We start from the raw sequence: 25,811 nt of genomic DNA on the forward strand, positions 1-25,811 counted from the left end.
GCAGCCCCTTTCAGACGTGCACCCCTTTACGTTAATCTGATGGGTATTGTTGGTCTCATGTCTGAATAAGCACCACTTTTACGTAAAAGTCACAACGGCAATCTTACTAGGTTGGACGTAGTAACATTTCCATAACACCTTCAACACGACACAAGTCTGAATTGAATGCAATCATATTATTGTAAAGGCAGCAGCAAAAGGTGAAACATGCAGTGAGAGAGATTAAATGCGTATCTTACCGTCTTCTAAGAACTAAAAAAACTATGGTACACTGTGAACAAGCCAATTTGAAGTTGTTGATTCTTCCCAGATCAGATCACTCAGTCTATAAAACTATTTTTACCCTCACAATTCGACCAAGGCAAGAGAGATAAAAAACCCCATACAACCACAATAATAATCTGACCAGCACTCTCTCTTTATATTTTTAATCTTCAGTCATGCCAACTGCGTCACTCGCGCTCACAATGATGGTCATTAATTAAGGCTTCAGCAGCTAAATCTCTCTCTCGCACTAGGTGCCAAATATCGCGTGAGCATTGGGGGCCTTTCCGTAATTGTGCTGTCATGTCTGAATAAAGCCGTAAGGAACATTAACGTAAAATGCATCTATGCCTGAATGACAAAAAGCCATCACAAGAAAAGAAAAGTATGAAAACAGTTTAGATAACAGAAAGTAAACATGAATCAATGTAGTTACAGCATGCATCGTATTCACATTAATGATTCAAATTAATAATTCTACAAAATGGCGTACAGATGTACAGAATAATGTTGGCACATAGACTAATATTATAAAAGCTTAATAACTTATTAATACATTCCCTCTATCACAGACTTTTTTTTCCTGATGCTTATTACTGAGTTTTTGCTCTCCTAGATATGTGCGAATCTTTCAGAACGTGGACCTATCCAGCAACTTCTACTTTAGGTAAGACAAATACTCTCACAAAAAAGAAAACAAAAAGAACAAACAACATGTTTACATTGTCATTTATCACTTCAGTGCATCACTCATATGAATAGAATTTATAAGATATGTCTATAATATAAGCCTTGAGGAGGCTTGCTACATCAGTAAGGTTCTGGTTAAGATTTTACCGTCATCAACGAGGTTATATTTTAAGCTCCATTTGTTTGTTTGTTAGTGGCATACTCAAAAACATGTAACCTGTTGTGCATGCCTATTTAGTCTAACAAAAGCTAGCACTTTTTGGTCGCAACTCACAGTCTTGTCTGACATGAAATGCACTTGAAGTTTCCAATTGTACAACTCGTGGGGAAATTGTTTTGTCTCTATTTCTGTAATTTGACCAAATCTTTAATTTATTTTGGGCCAGTATCGGCTGTACTTGTTTCAAATTATATTGCCGTTGTGCCCTGCAGCTACAGCTATGACCTGAGCCATTCGCTGCAGTACAACCTGACTTTGCTGCAGAGGCCTTATGAACTGTGGTCATCACCAGATTCCTCAGCTGAGGAAGAGGTACACACACAGAGCAAACAGGACAGCTTCGACATCTTTGAAGATGAGGGTTTGCCTATGCAAGGTGAGCAGAAGTTATTCAGTATTATCCTTACGCCACCTCCTGGTCAGAGGTAGGGAATGGGTTGTGGTGGCTGCCTTCAAAATGAGCAACACAGAGAATGGGGTGGGGGTCATTTTGAAAGAAAAGATATTTTACCCCAAAAAGCATTAGAACCTACATAAAAGGGAAAAATCAATAAATAAATTTAGCTTTACTTTTAGCTATGCTAGCTGTGGCATTAGCTAGCTTTTGTTTGATAACGCTAGCTAGCGCTCTTGCTTCAGCTGTATAGTTGGCTGTTGATCTATGGTTTTTAGCTCTGTTTTGTAGTTATTGCAAACACATTTCTATGGCATGATAATTCTTTATATAGTAAAACAGATATCAAAAATGTCAGATTAGGTTTAATGTCAATTTTGACCAAATATGTAGTGTTTAGCTACTGCGTTTTGCCTTTGTAGGGAATAAGCCTCTTCAAATAATAAATTAAAGATAATGTTAGTGTAATTGTTTTTCCTGTTTCTGTTAATGCCGATAAAAAGTGGAAAGTCACTGAGGTATTTGCCACAGTCAGAGGCATGAATTATCTGTTCTACTGCAGGTTTGCCTGTTTTGTTGAAGTCCATTGAAAATCCATTGAAAAATAATTTGACTTGCCTTGGCTGATGTGTTTTGTCATTTATGACATGTGTATTGTAATACAATAACATAAACTTAATCCCAAATTATAGTAACTTGATATAAATGTTTCTAAATATACTCTTGTTCCATAGCCTGCATCACCTCAGTTTTTTTCTATTTGTTGCTTTCTAACTGATAATTTGGTTTGACCCAGTAAAATGATCCAGAGGTTTTATGTGTTCCTTCTCTTCTGCCACAGTGGTTTACGGCCTCCAGAACGAGCCGTACTACAAGTACGTGTGGAATGGGAAGCTGCTAGACCGAGTCAAGGACATAGTGCATCATGACTGGCTCATGTATATAATCCACGGCTTTTGTGGCCAGTCCAGTATCCTTTTGAGCATTGTCAAGTCAGTTTTGTTTGTGCATGTTATTAATATGCGCTTTTGTAATTGGCATGATCCACTTGTTGCGTTGGGTTTTAAAAGAAACTTGTGTGCCCATGTAAAAAATTGTTGGGGCCTTGTCAGCATTCATTGATTTGAATGGTCACACATTAGTAGAAGACACAACTGTATATCTCACAGTGTTGTCCTTTGTAGGCACTCCCCCCTCATCTCTCAGCCTCAGCATCACTTTGTGCACGGCCTCCATCAGAACATGTGGATTACACTGTGAGCGAGAGTGTGTGATTCACCTGAAAACTGCAGAAGCAATTTGTGTTTGTTTTTAGGGCTTTAGCAAAACAAGTATTATGGCAATGGTTATCAGGTATGTAAACACTAGCACTTGCATAATCTCTCCATCTGTTATCTGCAGGGAAAAAGCAGCAACATTGTACATATTTAATCAGATAAGCTACATGTTTTTTCTCATTGGATTGAAGACAAAACCATGTTTGTACATGCATACAGACATAGTTTTTTGGTTGTTTGAATTTTTGCTACTGTACATTTTGCTTTGAAGTGTTGAGAAGCTTTTGTATTATTGATGCATGGGTTATTGCTGCAGAGGGTCTTTGAGCTTGACTAGAACTGAGTAAACATTCTGATTTATTACGGTAAAAATTTGCCTTAGGTTCAGGTTTCAGATTTCAGTCATTTACCATCAAGTCGCCTTTGCATAAATCACATTAATCAGTGTAAAATATGTTGCCTTTTTGCCTTTCAGTCAAAAAAATACTAATTTATTTTTTTATCAGTGATTTATTTTTAATGAATTGATATTTTTACACTAGCTTTTGTGTTGCAGCAGGCTGATAAGCTAAGGTGCACTTTACAGTCAGTACTGCTATCAACACTGTTGTCTCTCTTATCAGGCAGCATGCTGGCACAGTGACATTGTGTAGGCGTTTTGAGTTTAGACAATTCCTGGAAACTGTTTGGCCTTCAGTGCTGTTTTTCTGTCAGTATGAGAGGATGGATGGTTGCAATAAGAGGAGACTCAGCGGATAGCGTAAATGCAGAAATTTGTAGCAGATGAGCAGACACTGAAGTAGGCAAGGGGGAAAGCAAATTTTGAAAAGCGGCATTGGGTTAAAATATTCCAACGCATTTGTGTAGAAACAGATGAACTTTTGTAGGATTCATTAATTAGTTTTTTCAAAATGTTCATTCTGTGGATAAGAACAAAAATTATATGTGATTTGGACCTGTTTTTAACTGATGCTCACAAATCTTTTTAATGTTTTTACATATTACATAGCTCAAGGCTTTGTTTCACTTGGGTAATGCTTTTCAACAAATCACAGATTTAATTTAAATTGCAACATACCTGAGTGAGACCCCAGACTACAGCGCAAAGCCCAATACTAGAATGTGGTTAGGGTGGAAAGTACTTTGATGTATGTATTTGTGTAGCATGTGTGTGTTTACAAACAGGTAATTGTGTAATGTTGTCAGTGGTGTATTATTGTTATTATTCCTCCTTTACCCACCAACTACAGAGCTTCTGATCTACGGCCGACCGGTTCACATCACCCTCATTGCCAGGCGCTCCAGCAAATTTGCCGGGACCCGCTTCCTCAAAAGAGGAGCCAACTGCGAGGTACAGCGGTTGCCCAGGCAACAGGGAAGAATAAATAGTGGAGGCAGGGCTGAGGGCCAGCGGGATGATTGAGATGACTCAGATTGATTACAGGGAGTTAATTTAACCCGCTGCCTCTTCCTTGAGTATGCATGAGTGTGTGTGTGGGTGGGAGGGGGGAGGAACTGTTGGAGCAAACCTAGATTTCTTCTTTCTATTTGGGCTACTATCCTGAGATTAGTTTGGACACAATTTTCACAGTTTCCTGCTATCGGGTTCAATGCCAAGGAAAGTGCTCTTTTTATACAAAATTGTAACTATTGTTCATTGTAGCATACTGTATAATTGGCCTTTATCACAACAGACAGTTTGACTTGTCATAGCACGAAAAGCACAGGTTTAATTAATATTGTCAATGATGGCTCCGTTCCATTTAGGTGTATCAATGAGCCATGTCAGTGAGCCAGCATGCACAGTGGCAGAGCCCTGAAACTAGTCAAGCTATAGCGAGTGCAGCCCTTATTAATATTACACCTGTGGTTATCCTGCTGTGTCTGCCGTCAAAGTGAGGATTTGAGGAGCACATGTGGCACACGTTGACTTAAAAGCTGATGTCCAAGGTTCATTATTGTCACTTGGAAGCAGCAGTTTAGTAGCTGTTTTGGAGCTTTTCATCATTATCACACGATCTTCATCCGCAAATGAACATGATCAAGATTCAGATTGCCAATTCAACATCAACAAGAATTCCTTGAAATGATGGAAAAATCTGAACATCTACAATTCCATGACAATATGGCGAACTCCATCTGCTGATGATCATGTAATATGATGGAAAGCTCCAGATCAGCTACTAAATGGACCTTGTGGTGAGATTGTTTTCTCAACCTTGGTCGTGGTTTCTTTGTGTTTTTCTGTTGTTTCCAGGGGGATGTGGCTAATGAGGTTGAGACCGAGCAGATCGTCCATGACGCCTCAGTTATGTCTTTCACAGCAGGAAGTTACTCTTCATACGTCCAGGTGCGAGGTTCAGTCCCGCTCTACTGGTCCCAGGACATTTCCACCATGATGCCAAAACCCCCGATACGATGTAAGACTAATCACCTTCTAAAAACAGATGTCTTACTTACTTTGTACATCAACAGCTTCTTTGTTGTCCACTATCATAACTATAAACATCATGTGTTGTATTTTACTTTATATTATCTTAGGAAAAATGGTATCATGGCTTGGATTATTGATGAGCTTTTTGCTGTTAAAGGTGCCCAACATCTGCTTTATAATGAAAAAGGTAGAGAGTTGGCAAAGCTGCCCAGGCTTTGATGGAACATCTTTCTGATATCCACTTTGCCCTTATACATAAAGACAGATAACAAATGAAAGATGCTGATATATCCTGTTTGAATGGTTAGTCATTCAGTACCACAGTAGGTATTTAACTATTTATGTTTATAATGCTCAGTGTATTCATTCTAGCAGCTGTCCAGGACCAGAAACCAGAAATAACCTTGTAGGGACTGGAGGAAGAATGTAATTGGAAAAACTGCATTCAAAGTGGCTTTATACAAGGGTCATTCTTCTCAACCACTGGGACAAAGATAAAAAAAAAAAAAAAATGACATAGGTGAAGGCAGGACACCCCCCTCTTGGTTCTCATCTTTTGTATCCATTTTCTTGTCTCATTATGAGCAGGATTAAAACACAAAACCAGGGCTAGAGGGAGGTGATCAGGTCCCTGAGTATGATGACATTGGAGACTGCTGTGTGTTTCTGGTGTGTGTATACACAGGAAGCCATTGGTGCTTGCATGTGTACAACACCTGTATTAAGTCATAATCTTTTTTCCCCCCAGTTTGCCCTTTAATTCATCCTCAGATGACATTTACTTGTGTGAGATAGAGACACTGAGTGTGTCCCTAAGATCCCTCTGTGTATCAACTTACCTCATGATCCTGCTCCCACTTTGATCCTTAAAGACAGTCCTTATCTGACATTTTCCCTTAATGTTGCCCAATTCTTGCACCTTCGGTTTATATATATATATATATATATATATATATATATATATATATATATATATATATATATATATATATATATATATATATATATATATATTTATATCTGTGTGTGTACATGTAGTTTGACACAGATTGCCCTTGATATTGGTATACTTGGTTCACTTTCTCTTTTTATTTTTAGATATTTTTGTCTTCACTGAAGATCTTTTATTTGTCATTCACTAATACATATTTGAGCAGATGAAGAAAACAAGAGATATCCAAGAAATATTTCATGTTGGGTTTTGTCTTCGTTGAGTCTGTAGTGTATTGTGTACTTGTGTTACCTTTTGGTTTTTGCACTGATTAAACAAACAGGATATAACATTTTAATTAGTGAGATTTAGACATTCTGGCAGGCAGACAGTTAAAAAAAGCAGTTAAGTCACTGTTTTCTCATAGGCAGATGGTCACACAGACAGCAACAGAAGAGCCACAGACTTTGAACAACCCACATTAGCTCTTCTGCTAACATCTCATTCTAATGTAACTTACAAATGAGGACACGTGTCTTGTTTTGGTCATTGGCTTTTTGAGTGAGTGACCAAACAACCATCCACCAGGGAAAAGTGCACCACTATTAGTTATGCTAGATAGCTACTTAGCTGCAGCACATGGGTTAAAGGAATAGTTTTATTTGCACAAAGACTGGAAACAGGGGGAAACAGCTAGCCTGGCTCTGTCCAAAGGTAACAAAACCTGCCCACCAGTGCCTCCAAAGCCCACAAATTAACACAACAGACCGGCCAGGCTAGCCCATTTCCAGTCCATTTGCTAAGCTAAGCTAACTGGCTGCTGGCAGTAGATTTATTTTCACCGTACAGACATGAGAGTGATAATGATCTTAATCTTCATCTAACTCTCGGCAAGAAAGGGAATATGTGTATTTCCCAAAATGTCTATTATTACTATTCCTTTAAAAACGTACCTGGAAATATCATTTCAGCCAGTTTAGATGCTGGTGTGGTCCTTACCGTTCAACACAGCACTGCTAACAAAACACTGTCTGCCAGTGGCTTGTGAGCTACAGTTTCCAGTGCAAGTTTGCTAATTTTGTCTGTTTGTGCCCCGGCAGGTGCTCCACGGTCAGTCAAACCCATGCAGTGACACACTGACAGAGAAAAAACAAAGAAACATTTCAGATTTTTCCCCAAAGACTTTCTTTCTTCCTTTTTGATAATGAAAAAACAATTAAGAATACATGCTGCAAAAGGAGATGACTAATTGTAATTTCAGTTGGACTTATTCGCATGAGTATTCTGAAACTGACATAAAACCCACGTCAAACACAGCTGTAATATTTATTTGGCATGGGCTGCATAGAATGACATCTATTAGACGAATCTAGGTCAGCGACATGGCAAAGAGACAGTTTGAACACAGTGTCTGTGCATGTAGAGAACATATCACACCATGCATCGCTCATTGCCTTGTCTCTGCCACAACTGTCAAGTTACATAAGTAGATTTGTAATGTGTTTATGACTGCCCTGAAGTGGGCAAATGTCTCGGTTGTGAAGGAGATGACCATAATAGGTGACTCTTCTTCATCATCATCATCAGTATCATTATCAATATTCCCTTCCCGAGGTACAATAAGAATGTTGTCCTGTCTTTTTGTTGACGTAAACTCTTAGTACAAGTGCACTTGTCAAAACAATGATGAAATGGTAGTGAAGCGAACTTGAAAACTACGTGCTTGAGCTCGTGTTTGTATTGTCAGTTTTTGAAATACCAGTGAGCAACTGTGTGGGATGAACTGTGGCACGATCTGACCTATTTCCTCTGATCTTTCTTCTGGCTGCCTCACTGGTCCAATTTGACAGCAGGCTGCAGGTGTGGGACTCCACAGGAGAGGCAAATGGAGGCATTAAACATGATTTTAAAATAAAGAATAGAAAAATGAAAATGGAAGTGAACGCATGAAACAGTGAACAATGAGCAGGACTAGAGGCCGGTGTCAGAAGTAACTTTGTTTGCTCAGTGTGTGGCTCTAAGAAACAGGTTGGCCTTATTAAAACAATTTACCTCATCTACCTTCTTTTACTCTTTCTTATTTTAGTGAATAAGCCCAAACTGCTATATATTGGCAATCATGTGTCATACGCACATACACAAACCACTAATCTGAATTCAGAATTCCAAATTTTGCTTGCCATTTCTCAAATTTAGCTGACAAATGAAACACATTCTGTTGACACTTTCAGCAGAGATATCCAAATATGATACAATGACCTAAGATACTGTATAACGTTTAACTTCTTAATAACATGTGATACCCTGAATGTCTTCAATATTAAATAATCAGTTTGACTTCTCTTTCAGTGGACCAAGCTGACCCATACGCCCATGTAGCTGCTCTCCATTTTGACCAGATGCTACAGCGGTTTGGCTCTCCTATCATCATCCTCAACCTGGTCAAGGTAACATACACACACACACACACACACACACACACACACACACACACACACACACATTTCGACTGTTGCAAATTATATATACAGTATGACTCTCCTTTACCTGAACAGGTGTAACAACAAAATGCAGTGATTCAGTATTATAAAGTAGAAACTGAATAACAGAACAACCCCATTGATATTGCACTAAAATTTTAAACAGTTGACAAATGTACTGAAAAAAGAGTTAGCTGGCATTTTCGGAAAATATTTTTCTACCCTTGTCAGGAGAAGATTTGCAGTGCATAGGCACAGTCTTTTTAGCTGTTCATATTCATATCATACACAAATTTGAATCTTCATACTAATGAAACACTGGTACATGGAATTACCAGGGCTCCAGACTAACTTTTTTCACCACCGTCACAAAAAACAATTTTAACCATCCCGAAGTGAATGTAAACCATCCCAAAATCAAAATGTTGTTTCTTTACTTTGTTAGTATTATCTATAGTTGTTAGTGGCATAATAAAAACACCATTAAAATGTTGAGGAAATAAATAATTATATTTATTTTGCTCCATTCCGAGAAATAGATTTAAACAAATTATTTAAAATTAACAATTTAAAACAAAACCTGAAAAATTATCTGTAAACTGTCATAAACAGAATAAAAAAATATAAAATAAAAAATTTAGTAACACAGCAGCGGCACAGTGCTTGGTTCAGTTTGTCATTTGCTAAACGATAGTTATACATACATACACACTATAAATCCCTTTCGTCCCGGAGGCGTCCCGGGGAAGATCTCTGTTCGTCCCAAACACATTTTCTATTGTCCCCGTGATGATGGGGACAACAGCTCAACAACACATATATACTTAGTTAAACCACATCACAATGCAGAATGTTTCAATTTTGGTTGAATTTTAAAACACACAGTTACATAAGTATGCCAAGTCTCTATGATTGCCTTGAAATTGTTGGCTGCACTGGTGCAGTCAGATGCTGCCCCACTCAACAGGTCACTAATATCTACAGTGGTTTAGGATCATACACAGTAGTCGATATGAGGGGGGATACGATCCCCCTTGTTAGCAAAATGACCAAAATCCATCCCCGTTGTTGACCTGCTCAAAAGATGCTCTGAGCTTTGTCTTGTAGAGATGCTTCACATTGCCGCTTCTAATAATCGCTATAATCTTGGAACATGAGACATACTGGTTTTGAATTTCCTGTGGGAAGATTGAACATTTAAGACTCTGTCCATTCTTGATTAAAAGCGCTGTTTTCGCTGTCTACTTTTCTCTTTTTAGAGCACATCATGTGAAATGATTTCTGTGACCCGTCTCGTCTCTACTCTGTGTGTGCGTGTGTGTGTGTCTAACTCAGTGACTCGACTTGTGGGCCGCTAAACCAGCGCTGTAAAAGCTAGAAAAGCTGCGCCGGTTAAAATAGAAACGCTCCATCAAAATGTATTCATATTCTCTACAGCAGATGGGGGGAAAGAGAAGTGAGGCAGCAGAGGCCAGATCAAGTGGGCCATCACCCCTGTTAAAAATCAAATCACTTACTGATCATAGCTTTCTGAGGTTTTCTGGGAAACTGTGTGTTGCATTAAAGGAAAAGTCCCTTTCATAGAACTTTGTACTCACCATTGTCATTGGAGAGATGGCAAGCAAGCGTGCTCTACTGGAAACTGCTTGCCTATAGTTATATGGCGATCTAATAAGATGTAGGTTGTAAAATGCTGGAATTTTCTTTTTTAGGACTGGCTTCTTTGTGTGAGGATTATATAAGCTACAGATCTTTGTGGATTGTTCAGGTGTCTTTGGATGAAATGTTTGTGCAATCGCTCAACAGGCTGTTATCTAATAGCGCAGGCTGTTATTGTGTAAATGGCCAAGTCCTGGATTGATAATGGGGGTTAGTTGGTGCTGTGGAGACTTTGATAATCACGAGAGATTTTCCTGGTGGTTGGTGATTACTAGCAGTTGAAAATGGTAACTTAAATATTGATTTCCCTCTGCATTGCTCCAAAAACACACACAGCAATGATGAAAGGGAAGACGTCACTGCACACACGCACACCTGCAAAGACACACGTGGCTTTCTCCACCTTGTCCCTTCACATTATGTTGCTTTACAGTCAGCATGTATCATCAAACTGCTTTTGAATTATGAAAAACAATTATGATATGAAAAATAATTATATCCCAAGAAATGGTAATGATGAAGCTTTGAAAAGTATGATGCTAATAAAATGCTTCAAGCCACTCCATCTTGAAAAATACACAATAAAGTAAGCAAAAGGTTGCATGAGTTCCTGTATGCTGGTTCTTTTCTTTAATCTTCATCCCTGTGTGCAACGCTGTTAGACATTGTCCCATTTGTGCTAGTGCTCCAATAGTCATTTTTGCATTGCCTTTTCGCATACACACACGCAGGGACACACTTGGGCACACAGCCATACACTCTGGAGCTTGGGTTTCAAGCTCACGTTGTCACTCCCAAGGGGAGCCATGAGACGAGTGACCAATCGCAGACCTCAGAGGTCCGCACAAGCCGCAGCCATGTGATATTTGCAGACTGTGGGGAGTAAGGGAGGGGATGCCCTGCTTATACACTACACCTTCTCTCTTATTCCCGAGAGACAGAAAGAGGAAGGAATTGGCAATTAACCATGAAATCATGACAGTCGATCTCTCCATAGTGGTGACTGGGGATGGGTGCGTGATTTTGTCATGGGTTGGGGCATAAGAGAGGAAGAGTAAAAGCGCACATGGCCAAGCATGTGAATCACTTTTCCAACCAGCTAACTTAATTAGAGTGCATTTGTTTTTGACTGCTAGAGATCTTTTACTAGAACTTTTTTATTCTTCCCACATAGATATTTTTTAGATATTTCATTTAGTAATTTTAATTTAATCAGGATGATCTTTTAGGATCAAAATCAGTGGGAGTGGCCTATAACAAAAAAGCGCTTAACTTCTAAACGGATTCACATAACATTACCAAACTTTGTAGAAAGACACACAACCACACCTTTTTGCCACATCCCCTTTCATAACTCATGAAGTGTTTGTGAAGTTGTGTGTGTGTGTGTGTGTGTGTGTGTGTGTGTGTGTGTGTGTGTGAATGCAATGAACATGTGGATGCATGTACGTGGTTTAATCTTTTTTTTTTTTCGGCTTTATTGCTGAAACATCACTGAATGATGTCTGATTGGATATGATTTAAAGAGCTGGATCAGAAGATTTTGACTATGGCAACAGCTGTGCTTGCAGATGATGCAGCCTGTAGTTCTTTCAAACTCCACTAGCTGCATTCTTGCTTTTCATCTGTTATTTTTTTATTTTTTGCTGAAACACGTATTACCTATCACAGTAATACATCATCGTTGTCATCAGAAATGAAAGCCCGCGATCAACCCGATCAGGCAGGCATAATCGCGGCTGCTGTGATCGCCCAGGAGGAGAGGAAAGAGATCTGGGATCGGAGCCATGCTGGCCCAGCTTGGACTTAAGGCTGCTCCTGGCTAATGTACGGTCTAGAAAAAATGGGACTCAGGCTGGCCTGAATTACAGACTGATTCCCGGGTCCAGCACTCGACAGGTGGACCGTGTTCTGAGCTGACAGACTCCGGCAAGATAAAAAGAGGAGGACTCTATTTTTACATCAATGATGCTTGGTGCTCAAACGCAGGCAAAGTGAACGGATACTGTCTCACAAATGTCAAGCCTTTTGTATTAGATAGAAAGCATGTTGTCATCACTGTCTCTATCTGCTGTTTACATTCCTTCAGACGCAAATTCAAAGAATTAAGAATTATTTCCTAGGTGTATACGTGTAGGCTATGTATATATGTAACTATATAAATAACTATATATGGTTTTATTTCAGTTTATTTGATTTTATTTTACATTTTACCCTATCTGAATATCTTAATTCAATTATCTGTTATGTTATATGTGTGTAGCATGAAGCGACTATAAACTTTAATTTCATTATACAACCTTGTGTTGTAAAATGATAAATTACCTTGTACCTTTATAAGATGAGAAAATAAATGAGCCGTTAAACACAACTATACATTAAAATAATTATGCTCATTCCGGTCCATTAAAATGTCTAGTATGTGCAACTGTTTTGATCCGCATTGTCATTCATGATCTGCGACTGCACCTTTGTACTATGACAATGATTGTTACTGTGGCATTTCGTTTCACACACACTCACAATATCTAGGCACAGATGAGAGACTAGAAGTACACTACAAACATCTCGTCCTCTCTGTCTGTTTGCTTCGCAGCAGCAACTGTAGGGACAGTTTGCTAACCCACAACATAGCTAATGTTAGTTGCATTACTTGCTGTGTTGTTTTGCTTTATATCATGGTATTTGTCATGGTATTAGATTTCTCCAGAATCGCATACCCCACCTTTTAATCACACTCTTTGCAGCATAAGATCCAATTTGCACAAATATCCTGCAGAGCTGCACCTCTTATTATATGTTCCCCATCTATCTGCAGCATTGATCCTCAGTTCTGTGCTTTCCACTACATATGTCCAACTCTGCTTGGATCCTGTAAATTGTTCCTTGCAGCTCTATTGTTCTCTGAGGTCACTGTGGAGAAGACCTGAATGGATCCTTGTGATTACATCAAAGAGAACAAACATCTGTCACATGTCTGACCATATGTGCTGGTGTCCCCACAGGACCTTTTAAGCAACTGGAATCCTATTATAACTTTACATTAACACCTTTTAAATGAGATCTTCTTAACTTGTTGGTGAATCAGTCATACATGTGTGTTTGTGTCTCTGTTGTGCTACAGAAACGAGAAAAAAGGAAACATGAGAAGATTCTGAGTGAAGAGCTCTACCCAGCTGTGATCAACCTGAATCAGTTCCTCCCTCCAGACAACTGCATTGACTACATCGCCTGGGACATGGCCCGCTACACTAAGAGGTTGTGACAATAAATGTGCCAATGTAGTGAGCTGAAATTTGTTTTAAACCCAGCATTGTTAATGTTGTACTTTTACCATCAAAATCACTTGGAAACAAAAAAAATACCATTAGTCAGTAACAGGACTTAAATCTTAAAGTAAATGAAATGTAGAGGAGACTGGAAATGTTTTTGCCTGAATTGGACATGATGCAACCTTTACAGTACAACAGCAGATAAGATATCTTAGTTTTCTTATATATTATATGTTTAGAGGTCCATCCAGTATAAAACAATCACTTATGGTGGTTTCAGACCAAACTTACAAGAGCAAATAGTTTGTGCAAACTAGTGTGGAGAATGAAGGGCAGCACAAAGCGGCTAATTAGCATGCTACGGATTACATCTGAACGTAAATGATTACAATATTAACTTTCCAATCCTTTCTGTCATCCTTGAGTTTTTTACTCAAGGATCAAAGAGTTAAGTAATTCTGGGGATTCAGAGAGGCGCAAAATCAACTTTTCCACCATTTTTCTCTACAGCAAAATTGTTTCTGTCATAATATCCGCCTCCCATCAATGCCAGAATTCTATTGTACGTGTGTTCTGTAGGTCAACGTATTTGGGATCAGAGTTCAATTAAATTGAACTGAAAAACCTGGTAGAAAATTAGTGTGGTGTAGGCAGCCACCTAATGGAGCGCACTTGCTCTTTCCATTGGAAATAATGGCTTAGCTCCATGAAGTGTCGCACTAGTGCTTTTTATGTGAAAGCTCTATTAGGGCGACTGTCCCCAGAAGTTGGCCTTGCTTGGCTTGTGTTAATGCCTTGGGAAAAATGACAGTAAATAATCATATTACAAAAGCCAAAGCAATTGTACATCATCACTATAACTCAGCTACAGAAACACAAAAAATATGTTGATTTCTTGAGCAAATATTAATATATTCTTCTCATTTTTCTTTCTCTTAGTAAGTTGTGCAACGTTCTGGACCGTCTGAGTATGATAGCAGAGAACGTGGTTAAGCGAACAGGTTTCTTCATTAATCGCTCCGACTTCTACTGTCATACCATCAGACCAGATGACAGGTGAGCCTTTTCTTGTCCTACAATGCACCTGTTGTTTAAAAATAGAGGAAGCTGACACACACTCTTTTGGATCAGATTTTAAGCTTTGTTCAGTTAGAGGTTGTCTGTAAACAAACACTCAAATTATTAAATTACACTTCCACATGAAAACAACTATAAACAAAAATGTAACTTACTCAGAAACCTCTCATGACTAACATATCTGGGTACTTGATAGCACCCTCATTTTTAGCAAGAAAACTGTTTAAATAAGTACAGGTCACACCGGGTCAAAATGGAGGAAGGTAGCAGATTGTGATATGACAAAAAGTGTAAGAAAAGGGAACCATGTGCAAGACCACCCCACCATCTTTCCTGCATTTGCATATCAGATTTATTTTTTTCGAAGGGAGGGTGTGTTGTTCATTTTTCTGTTATACATATTCAGAATCATACATTTATCGACACTGCTTCATTTTTAAAACCCTCCAGTTATGAATTATGCCTGATGGCAGTTGTGTCGCAGAGAGTTTTCTGCTAACGAGCTGAGTAGATTGCTGTCCATGTACTTAACACATGGCTCTTCCATTGTCTGCATGTCTTAATTTCTTTCACACAACATTACCATTCTGTTACATAACCCAACGACCACACCACGGCCAGTTTTTATTACTCTTTGCATTACCCAACGCTAGCTAACATTCTTTTTTAATAAACTCTGTTCATACAACTTCATACTCATGCACATGTTCTCTCATATACACATACATCCAAACCCCTCATAAGCATTTATGGAGATGCACTTTAATAATTATAGCACCTGTAGCCTTCATCACATGCATAAATGAGCTCATGAATAATGAAGCTGATCAGAGAGATTTGTTAACATTGTCTGGTCCTTATCGTACTGTTCTCTTCTGTCCTCTGCACCTCGCTACATATAGGCACATGTTTTCCCAACTACATACATACTTGATACTTTAACTACAATTGCTCATTGGTCCCAATCAAGTCAATGAGTTCATACCACAATGAGATACACTTAGCTTTAAAACACACCCTTCAACAACTATTGTATTCTTTTTAAACAATTTAGAGGCAGTCTTTCCTCACAGTGCAATTCTCACTTTGCCTGTTTATTTTTTGTAGAGCACTTTAAAAAGAAAGTGATGAATGAGAGTAGTAGTATTGAATTGGGGGAAAAAGAACTAATAAAGACAGAATCCAGTGCCAGAAGTTGACCATGCTCAGTATCTGACTGTTCTTGGACTTTAAAATCTGAAACCTAAAATCCATAATTACTTTATTTCAAAGAATGTGATGAAAGGATTAGTTCAGCATTTTGAGAAATACGCATATTCGTTCTTTTTTTAGAGAACGAGTTAGATGACAAGATCGATACCACTCTTCTATCTGTACGTTAAATTTAAGGCTACAGCCGGCTGCCAGTTAGCTTATCCTAAAGAAGCAGAGGGAAAACAGCTCACTCATTAATAAAAATTGTGTAAAAGTGTAAAAACGACAAGTTCTGGTTTTAAAGGGGGTCATGTGCCGGTAGGTAGGTGCTAAGCTAAGATAACCGGCTGCCAGCTGTAGCTTTGTTTTAATATAGACTTGAGAGTGGTATTAATCTTCTCATCTAACTCTCTGCAAGAAAGTGAATAATAACTTTACATATTCCCTTACAACAAATTAAAAATTTGTAATTTATACTTTATTATATCATTTATACCTTAGATCGTGTTAGGAAATGTGAAGTGTGAATTGAATTTTGACATCAAATATATATATTTTAAGTCCACATCCTTTGCTTGGGTTTGCACATGAGAACCAAAGCTATGTAGTATTGTAAATGAGAACATGTATTCCTGAATTTCTTCTGTGTATTTTCCAAATTGTCTGCTGAATATCTCTCTCTCTGTACTAGGAGTCCTAATGGGACTCATTGTGTTTAGATGTATGCACTGTATATTTTTATCTAGTCCATTATGTTCAGCCTTGAAATGGTGATTATAACAGTCATCACACTTCTTGTAGCGGGAAAAGATGAATAAATGTGCCTGCAGAAGAGTGGAATTGACGTGTGCACTTAAATGCCTTGTCCATCCAAATGTCTTTTCCAGTATTTTCTTCCTTTAAGTTGAATTAAATGTCATTTTTTTCAGGTGGGGAGATTTAGGTGGACACATCACAGCCAGTGGACGGGTGCAGGTATGCCACATAGCCAACAGGTTTGGTGGAACTTTCGTGTCACGATTCTGTTTTTCTGAAGGCACCGAATATTCTCCCCAAATTAGTGACTCCTTTGCAGCTTTTGTAAATAGGAAAAGGAAAAAAACATAGCAGTGTAAACAAATAGTGACTCTTTATCAATTGAGTCATAGAAGGTAATAAACCCACATAAGAGAGGCTCAGCATTCATTACTATAGCTGCCAAACTATGCAAATGCATTTAGCTGCGTAATGAGAGGTTTTATGAGTTTTCATGGAAACCATGATTGCATATACAGTGATCTCCTTGGAATGATATAAGCTGTTTACTGTTATTTAATTGCCACTACTCACAGAAGGTAAATACATAGAGATAAGTTTGCAGTTGATGCTGTGATTCCACTAATTGCCTTTTCATATAGTTTGTGTCTGACTCTCAGAAATACCAAAACATCCTGTGGATTAATGAAGTGGTGTCAGTAAGTTTCATGAGTCTTTGTTGTTGTAGACTGGTGTGTTGCGGACCAACTGTGTGGACTGTCTGGATCGGACCAACACCGCCCAGTTCATGGTGGGGAAGTGTGCGCTTGCCTATCAGCTTTATGCACTGGGCATGATTGACAAGCCCAAACTCCAGTTTGATACTGACTGTGTGAGGTAAAGCTCCTTACCTTATCATATATTTTGCCACCATTCAAAGGAAAGTAATAGTGTGTGTGTCCATGTGTACTGTATGTATGTTTTTTTTTGTTTTGTTTTTTGTCTGATTGTGTCCTTATCACCAAATTGGTGTTTCAATCCCCCAAAACTCCAATTTACAACAGCCAAAATTAACATCAGCACGTTATTTTGCCTGTCCATTGACTGTTTGTTAATGTGTGTTATGCGTGTGTGTGGCCCAGGTTGTTTGAGGAGCTGTATGAGGACCATGGAGACACTTTGTCGCTGCAGTACGGCGGGTCCCAGCTGGTCCACAGGGTCAAAACCTATCGCAAGATCGCTCCCTGGACACAACACTCCAAAGACATCATGCAGACACTGTCGCGCTACTACAGCAATGCTTTCTCAGGTGTGTTACACAGACACATACAGGTGCATAACATTCCTCTTTTACCTGAATTGGCTTTTCTTACACACATGCATAAGAATAATTAAGAAGGGACTCGTAACATTACATCCCTCCATTAATTCCACAGTTTATGATAATGCCGGTTACTAATCTCTAATTTTGATCATGCGTACCCCACTTTTTCCATCCATTTTATCCTGAAATCCATCCATATTAAACCCTGACTGTGAAGCCTAAACCCTCATGTTAAAAGGTAATCATAGAAACATAGACTCTTTGCATACACATATAAATTACACAGTGCATTCATGCAATATATAGATAAGTAAACACAAAACCCCTGATATTAACATGAAAAAAGGTCCTCATAATGCACTCCTTAGTCTAAGTCAAAACTCAGTATTTTCTTAGCATGTGGATTCTTCTGAAAACACTTTCCACACTGGAAACTTTTCAAACAGTGTGACCCTGCTCTGCATACTCTGTAACTTACTATTTCCGTTTGACACAATATGTTGTGCAAGCAAGAAAATGTTGGTCATAAAGCTAAGAAACATACAAAAATACTAGTTGTAACTTTGCAAGTGGAAAATGTGACCCAGCACATTCCATGGAGCACTGTACACACCCTGAACACAACAACATTGTTTTACTACAATGCAACTAAGTACAAACCTTTTATTTATCCAGTCTGCAATCTAACAACTGGTTTTAAAATGACAAAATGTGGACATACCCATTTCAGCATCTAGAGCTAAGCACACACTGTCACATCCAGCACAGCTTCCTGAGGACTGTGGGTGCCGGTAAAAAGTGTGTTTGAAGCAATTTCTATGACATTTGCAATATTTTTATAGAAACTCTTCTGCAAAATAGGATATTTTGAGTACATTTGATTTCCGATATTGTTATCTGGACACATTTTTAAATTGGCTAAATTTATGTTTTTCTCTCTCCCCAATTTGCAACCCAGATCTAATTGGCAGTCAGTGCTTGATAAGGGGGCTTTTTTATGCCTGCAACTCAGATTTCTAATAATTTTAAATGACACCCTGGTTTGTAGTTAGATACAGTGTGTTTATGAAAATGTGCATGGGTGTACACAAGTGTTTTCATATCACACTAGTGACTGAGGGTGGCATTTGTAGACCCAGAAATGAAGATGAAGGTTGTGAACTGTGTATTAAGCTAGGAGTGATAGAGCTGTACTACTTGACCTACTAAGTCGACCTCCTCTCTGTGTCTTTGCTTTCGACTCTTGTCATTGACTTCATTTTGAAAAAAGGGATCATTGGTTGGTTGCGGAGCAGAGCCGGGAAAGTAGCAGATTGTTTATTCAGGCTGAAATGTCAAGTGAGAGAGGCTCATATAATGCAGCACACACACGGAGAGACTATCATTCACACAAGTACTCAATTTTCCATGAACTACACACTCAATAAGGCTATGACCTACTATATATCAGGTCTTATGATTTGAAGTGGTTGACCAAGATTTTGCCCTGTTGTGAAATTATGCCTCTGCACTCTCTGCAAGGCATCAAAGGATATAAGGGCAAAGAAAAGCAAAAAATCCTAATCCAGTAGTCTGAGGATCAGATAGCATCTGCGGTCAACCTGACCTTTTACCAGGACACAACCTTTTTCAAACAGTACATTTACCTGTGATTACATTTTCATGTCCTACTAGACTTGCTAGCTATTCAGAACTCGTCTGCCACTTCCCCTTAGTCAAATTGTTGTTACTAAATTGACACGCTCTTAATCTGGCCTTGTATTGCTCTGTAATTGTAAATCTGCAATTTCAGGGTCTCGCCTGAATTATATTTTTGATGGGTTAATCATAAAATCTACCTCTAATTTTCCAGTTAAAACAAAGAGTATATCACCCAAAAATTAAAATTTTCACAAACCTTAGTCTGGCTAAAAATGTGTTCAATCTGCAATATGGACAACAGAATCTATAAATGCATTGGCAAGTTATAATAATACAAAGAAGGTGACTGGAGGCCCATTTTAACAAGAAAACAATATTAAAACAATGTTGCAGTTACTCTGAATAATCCACAGACCTCACTTTGAACATTTTTCATTGGACTACTTTCTACTGACTGGGAAGCAAACAAAGAATCCTGCACACTGTCTATCACTTGTTGTCACTTTATTAACAATAATAATGTGATAATAACAATAAAGTGACAGGACAGTCATAGTCAGTCACTCAGTGGCTATCCTGACACAGTAATAATTAAAGCCTTTTCACACCAAGTCTGGAACAAATTTATAGTCCGTAATCTGAAAAAGAAATTTGTCTGTACAAAAATATTTGAATATTGAACTGACCAGTTGAGAGATTTTTACTGTGCATTTCATTCATTCATAATACATCCTGTGAGAAAAGCAAGGCTTTTTGTCACTGACTTCTGTTGCACATGTATAGTATGTTCACTATCTCCTAATGTATTGAATTAATCTCAGGCTGAAAATTACCAAGAGAAAAGGCTCAGCAGCAGGCTTTAATAGAAGCCAATTTAGTTTCTAATTATCTAATGTGACTGTTAGAGCAGCATGCACAGGGCTTCACAGTTGGGGGATGGATTAAATGGCACCAAACTGAGCGGCATGCAAAACACGTGCCACATGCTGAACACACAAACACTCGCAGAGATATCTTAGCACACTCCTATAGCTAAACATGTTGTAGTGTGGTGGTTCAAAGAGTGGTGTGAATGGCTGGTGAAGCATGTCTTGGGTGACATTGAACTTTTGAGTTCATATTATTAAGAAGTGTGGTTTGATAGGAAATTTAGTTCACGTGTTATCAGTGGCAGAATGCCAAGCTGATAAACCTGATAAAGCTCATGTAGCTGAAAAACATTTGGTAACTGATGACAGCTGAACTGAGTCTGAAAAGTCGTCGTTGTTGTTCAAGTTTTTTGTCATCTGAATAGGAACCACTGCAATCTATACAGTTCATTTTTCTCCCAAGGTGCTATCTATTCAAAACACAAAAATCTAAAATTAAAATATACAGTATAGTATAATATTAAAAATATAAAATATACACTATATAATATAATATATGTGTGGACCATAAAAGATGTCATCAACATATTGGCATCATATCTTGACCTTGGAAGCGCTAGTCTGACAAAATAATCTTAACACTTATTAGCCTTTTCCAGAGCTTCCCAACACATCTCAAGGTCTTCATCAGTGTATGGAGTTTGCTTGGCTGTTGTGGAGATAGTTTAGTTATCATCATCGAACATAAGTATGGAACTTCATTCACTGATAACAGGTGGTCATATCTAATGTACTGTATTTACAGCTGAGTTATCTTCATGACAACTGGACTTCACCCACCGATGAAGGCGGTAATATGCATTTGAAAGCTCTGGAAAAAGCTAGTAAATGGACTTTTGTGGTATGATTATTTTGTCAGATAAAGAGAATATTTGTTGTTGTTTGTTTTTTGTCTGTCAAAGATTTTCTTAGATTATTGATTAATCTGCTGACTATTTTCAATTAATTATTTGGTCTATAAAATGTCAGGAAATTCCAAGTTCCAATTCCTAAAGCCGAAGTTGATGTCTTGAAATAGCTTTTTTTGTCCGATTAACAATCTAAAACACACAAAAAGGATCAATTGGGAATGTTTGGAAGTTTTGCTTGAAAAATGACTAAAACAATGAATTGATTATTTAAATAGTGGAAGATTAGTTTTCTGAGGATAGACTAGATTTGTGTGTATTCTCTCAGTATGTAAAAATTACTCAGCTAGACCCTTATTTGACATCACAAGTGACAAATGATGACAAAGAAATCTTGAAAGAATCTTTTCTCAATTAAATTTAATGTTATGAACACATCTCTCGGTTAACTTTCTCACCTCATTCAAGCCTTATAAATTCTCTCTTGTATATTTACTATGTATTATGCCTTTATATTTCACTATGTTTTTTGTCATTATTGTATCATCTTGCTGCTCCAGATGCTGATAGACAGGATGCCATCAACCTGTTTCTCCAAGTCTACCAACCATCAGAGTCCAAGCCGCACCTGTGGGAGCTGCCCACTGACTTCTACCTGCACCAGAGGAACTCCATGGCCCTCCCCCAAAACCGACGCAGGTAAACACACATACTTGTTCTCTTAAAAACTTACTGTACATACATGCACAAATCTAAACAAGAACGTACCTTTCCTATACATACTGCATATGTATAGGAAAATGATGAGACATGAAAACACACACACACACACACACACAATGCCTCTTTCAATTGCTCTTAATGTTTTGAATGTTTGTGTTGATTGAATAGTTCAGTGGGAAATCAATCACAAAAGATTAGCACCTGCACTGCTTTTTCTGAAAAGCCTTTTTTAAAAATAAAAAAAGCCAGGCTGATTTTTATGTGATTGATTCTGTGGTCATTCCAATTGGTTGCTATCAAGCCTCCTCTTTGCTTGGACAAGTCTCACAGAGCTTTGGCCTCGAGGTGTAATTATGTATGTGGCACTCCTGAGGTTTTCTTCATGGCTTACCACCACTGCCCAATATGTTGTCCACATTACTGCAGCCACCGTATCTAAATAGGGTTTATACGGTGGCCCTGAAAGCTCAACGCACTGCAACTTAAGAAAACACATGCAGTTGGACAAAACACAAGCAAATGAAGTAAACATCTTCAACAATGCGACAATGCATGTGCAGCATTTAGACAAAATCATACAGAAAACACAACCAAATGCAGAAACGCTGCGAGTCAACAGAAATGTTACAAAACAACAAGTTTCCAGGGACACCTGGGACATGGTACTCGTTGCCACAGTTTGTGGATCATGAAGTTACTGAAGTCGACTATTCATCAGTGGTGTTGGAAAATGAGCAAATGACATTCTGACTGCATGATTCAGATGTTATTGCAGATATTTGCTGTTAACTTAGCGTTAGCCTTTTTACCATTTCAGATCATGCAATCAGAATGTTAAAAACATTGTTAGCAGCATATCTGTATTTGGTTGTGTTTTCTCACTTTGCAGTGTTTTTTTTCTAATACTGTGGATATGAAATTGATTAAGCTTTTGTTGTGTTTGTTTGCATATGTTTTCCTAGGGTGCAGTGCGTTAAGCTCTCAGGGCCACTGTAAAGTACGATCAGATTATAAACCCTTTTAACCTTAGTCATGAATATGAGTGAGTGTTTTCCAAAACCAGGCAACTGTTACTATTCAGACTTTTTACATTAACTGGTTACTGACAGTAGGATTAACAAAAATATTCCTCTTTTGTCTAGAATATTTATGTATGTACTTATCTAAAAGTAGCATTCATGTATGATGCCAATGTACAGGATTTTTGTGTCATATACAGTATGTACATAATCATACTGTATTTATTACTTTGTTAGTATAGCTGTTTTCTCTCTAAGCTGTTTTGTTTGGTTTGTCGCTTGGTCTGTCCTTACTCATGATTCAGTGCTGACTTTTGTATTTCATTATAAGTTTCGACCCACAGTAGTTCTGTCCTTGTCATCTGTGTGTGGGAGCATGCTAGTATGCAAGTTGTTTGCTCTCCATTGTCTTCATACTAAAAAGTTGACCCAGTTTTCTGCCACATGCCACTAGTTTATGTAGCCACAATGGCTGGTTAGGTCAGCCATTATTCCTTGGAAATTAGCATGGCTGGAATTGAATTCAATTTGGCAGCCACACATTGCACTTCTGCTCTCAGACTCACCTAAGTAGCACATCACACACTAAATCAGAATCAGTGCATTTACTCAAATTGGTCATATTAAATAAAAGGCTAATGTATTCAGGAGTTGTACAGTAGGTGGTCCAGCCAAGCCAATTTTCATATCTAGGTTATGTGAAGTCCCAGGAGACATGGTGCAGACTGCAGAATACACATCAGTCAGTGGAAGGTTTTCTGGAAGGTTTTAACCCATTTCTGGATCTTGTCTGTTTCCAGCTACACACTGTGGTGGTCAGAAGGAATCTTGTCCTACCTGCCTGTGGCCTATGATGAAGGTATCTCGTCAATAAATTATATCTGCAATAATATCTGCAATATCCATAATATGTAACAGACATATCTGCTACAGATTAATGCCTTCATCCATTTTGTGAAAATATCAAAATTGCTGTTTCTCATTAAGGTTCAAGACAGAGGTAAATCATTAGCCATAGAAATTATCTTAGGTTTGTGTGCATTTACAATTGCCAGCATTTTTAAGGGAGAAGGCTGGTGATATTTCTTTTATTATCAATAAATCCCATGAAAAGACACAAACCAACAGTGTGTTAGTTTGTTTCTCAATGTTTTTCGACTTCCTCAGCCTGTCTGTAGCTCAGTCCCAATCCCATCCGTTCCTACTGAAGACAAATCTGACCAGACACGCTAGCGGACCTGTGAGGCTGTTCTTAGGCACAGCGGTTCTTTGAGCTAAATGCTAACATCAACATGCTAATATGCTCACAATGACAATGCTGACATGCTGATGTTTAGGAGGTATAGTATTTACTATGTCACCATCTTAGTTTAGCGTGTTAGCATGTTAATATTTGCTAATGGGAATGTCATTAGTTTTGTCGGAGTTTGACCTGATGGCGCCAGATTAAAAGTCGTATGGATTCATCCTCAGGGCACCACTGATATCGGCACCAAATTTCATGGCAATCCATCCAATAGGTGTTGAGATGTATCAGTCTAGACCAAAGTGGTGTATTGACATTGCCATCTTTGGAGCCTAGAATGTTTGTTAAAGGGACAACAGTATATACTTTAGTTTTTTTAAAAAGGCTAAAAAAAATTCAACAGATGAGCACTGTAGCTTCGACCCACCGTAGTTCTGTCCTTGTAATTTGTGTGTGGGAGCATGCTAGTATGCAAGTTGTTTGCTCTCCATTGTCTTCATACTTACTTAAAAGTTGACCCAGTTTTCTGCCACATGCCACTAGTTTATGTAGCCACAATGGCTGGTTAGGTCAGCCATTATTCCTGGAAATTAGCATGACTGGAATTGAATTCAATTTGGCAGCCACACATTGCACTTCTGCTCTCAGACTCACCTAAGTAGCACATCACACACTAAATCAGAATCAGTGCATTCACTCAAATTGGTCATATTAAATAAAAGACTAATGCACAGGAGTTGTACAGTAGGTGGTCCAGCCAAGGCAATTTTCATATCTAGGTTATGGGAAGTCCCAGGAGACATGGTGCAGACTGCAGAATACACATCAGTCAGTGGAAGGTTTTCTGGAAGGTTTTTACACATTTCTGTACCTGTAGCAAAAGAAAATCAATAGATGGGCACTGTAGTTGTTAGCAAACATTTCTCAAACAGTCTGCAGATTTGGTATGCTAGCGAGTATTGTTGGCAGCTGAACAGTGTATAGGAGATCGACAAAATAAACTGCTGTGCCCATGTTCATCATAATGAAAAAAACAAACATCGTGGCTCATAGGTGTGTTTTTAATAGTTGTTGTACAACAATGGAGCTCTATGGCACAGAGGAATAAGCGATATCAGGCTTTAGCTTTAGCTACTCAGGCAATACATGTTAGTAGGTTACATGTTACATTGTTGGTTTTTGGTTGTTTCATGGGACATGTTGAGCCAGCGTTATACTTAAAGTATGTGAATTAATGTCTTGTATTCTTTGTTTCTTCTCTCAATATTTGTGCACTCCTGTGTGGATGCAGTCTCCTGTGAGGACACCATGAAGAAGGTCAAAGTGAAGAGAGTGAATCGCTTTGATGAGAGTATTGACATCTACACAGAATTCTTCAAACCTTATGAACTTACCTCCTTTGATGACACATTTTGTATCGCCATGACCAACTCTGCAAGGTGTATACACACACA

General features: G+C 38.3%; 1 protein-coding gene across 2 annotated transcripts in view; it reads left to right on the plus strand.

The window, feature by feature from the left end:
- fig4a (FIG4 phosphoinositide 5-phosphatase a) overlaps window positions 1-25,811 on the plus strand; it is a 58,775-nt gene that overhangs the window by 10,828 nt on the left and 22,136 nt on the right. For both annotated transcript variants that reach the window (XM_044170336.1, XM_044170337.1), the window contains exons 6-19: window positions 881-931; window positions 1,387-1,550; window positions 2,410-2,538; window positions 4,096-4,196; window positions 5,103-5,265; window positions 8,560-8,657; window positions 13,474-13,607; window positions 14,561-14,677; window positions 16,822-16,867; window positions 17,376-17,524; window positions 17,770-17,936; window positions 21,930-22,068; window positions 23,912-23,970; window positions 25,649-25,796. In XM_044170336.1, the coding sequence (XP_044026271.1) occupies window positions 881-931; window positions 1,387-1,550; window positions 2,410-2,538; window positions 4,096-4,196; window positions 5,103-5,265; window positions 8,560-8,657; window positions 13,474-13,607; window positions 14,561-14,677; window positions 16,822-16,867; window positions 17,376-17,524; window positions 17,770-17,936; window positions 21,930-22,068; window positions 23,912-23,970; window positions 25,649-25,796 (1,665 nt within the window). The remainder of the gene's footprint in view (window positions 1-880; window positions 932-1,386; window positions 1,551-2,409; window positions 2,539-4,095; window positions 4,197-5,102; window positions 5,266-8,559; window positions 8,658-13,473; window positions 13,608-14,560; window positions 14,678-16,821; window positions 16,868-17,375; window positions 17,525-17,769; window positions 17,937-21,929; window positions 22,069-23,911; window positions 23,971-25,648; window positions 25,797-25,811) is intronic.

This window comes from Siniperca chuatsi, linkage group LG16 (genome assembly GCF_020085105.1).
Source record: "Siniperca chuatsi isolate FFG_IHB_CAS linkage group LG16, ASM2008510v1, whole genome shotgun sequence".
Lineage (NCBI taxonomy): Eukaryota > Metazoa > Chordata > Actinopteri > Centrarchiformes > Sinipercidae > Siniperca > Siniperca chuatsi.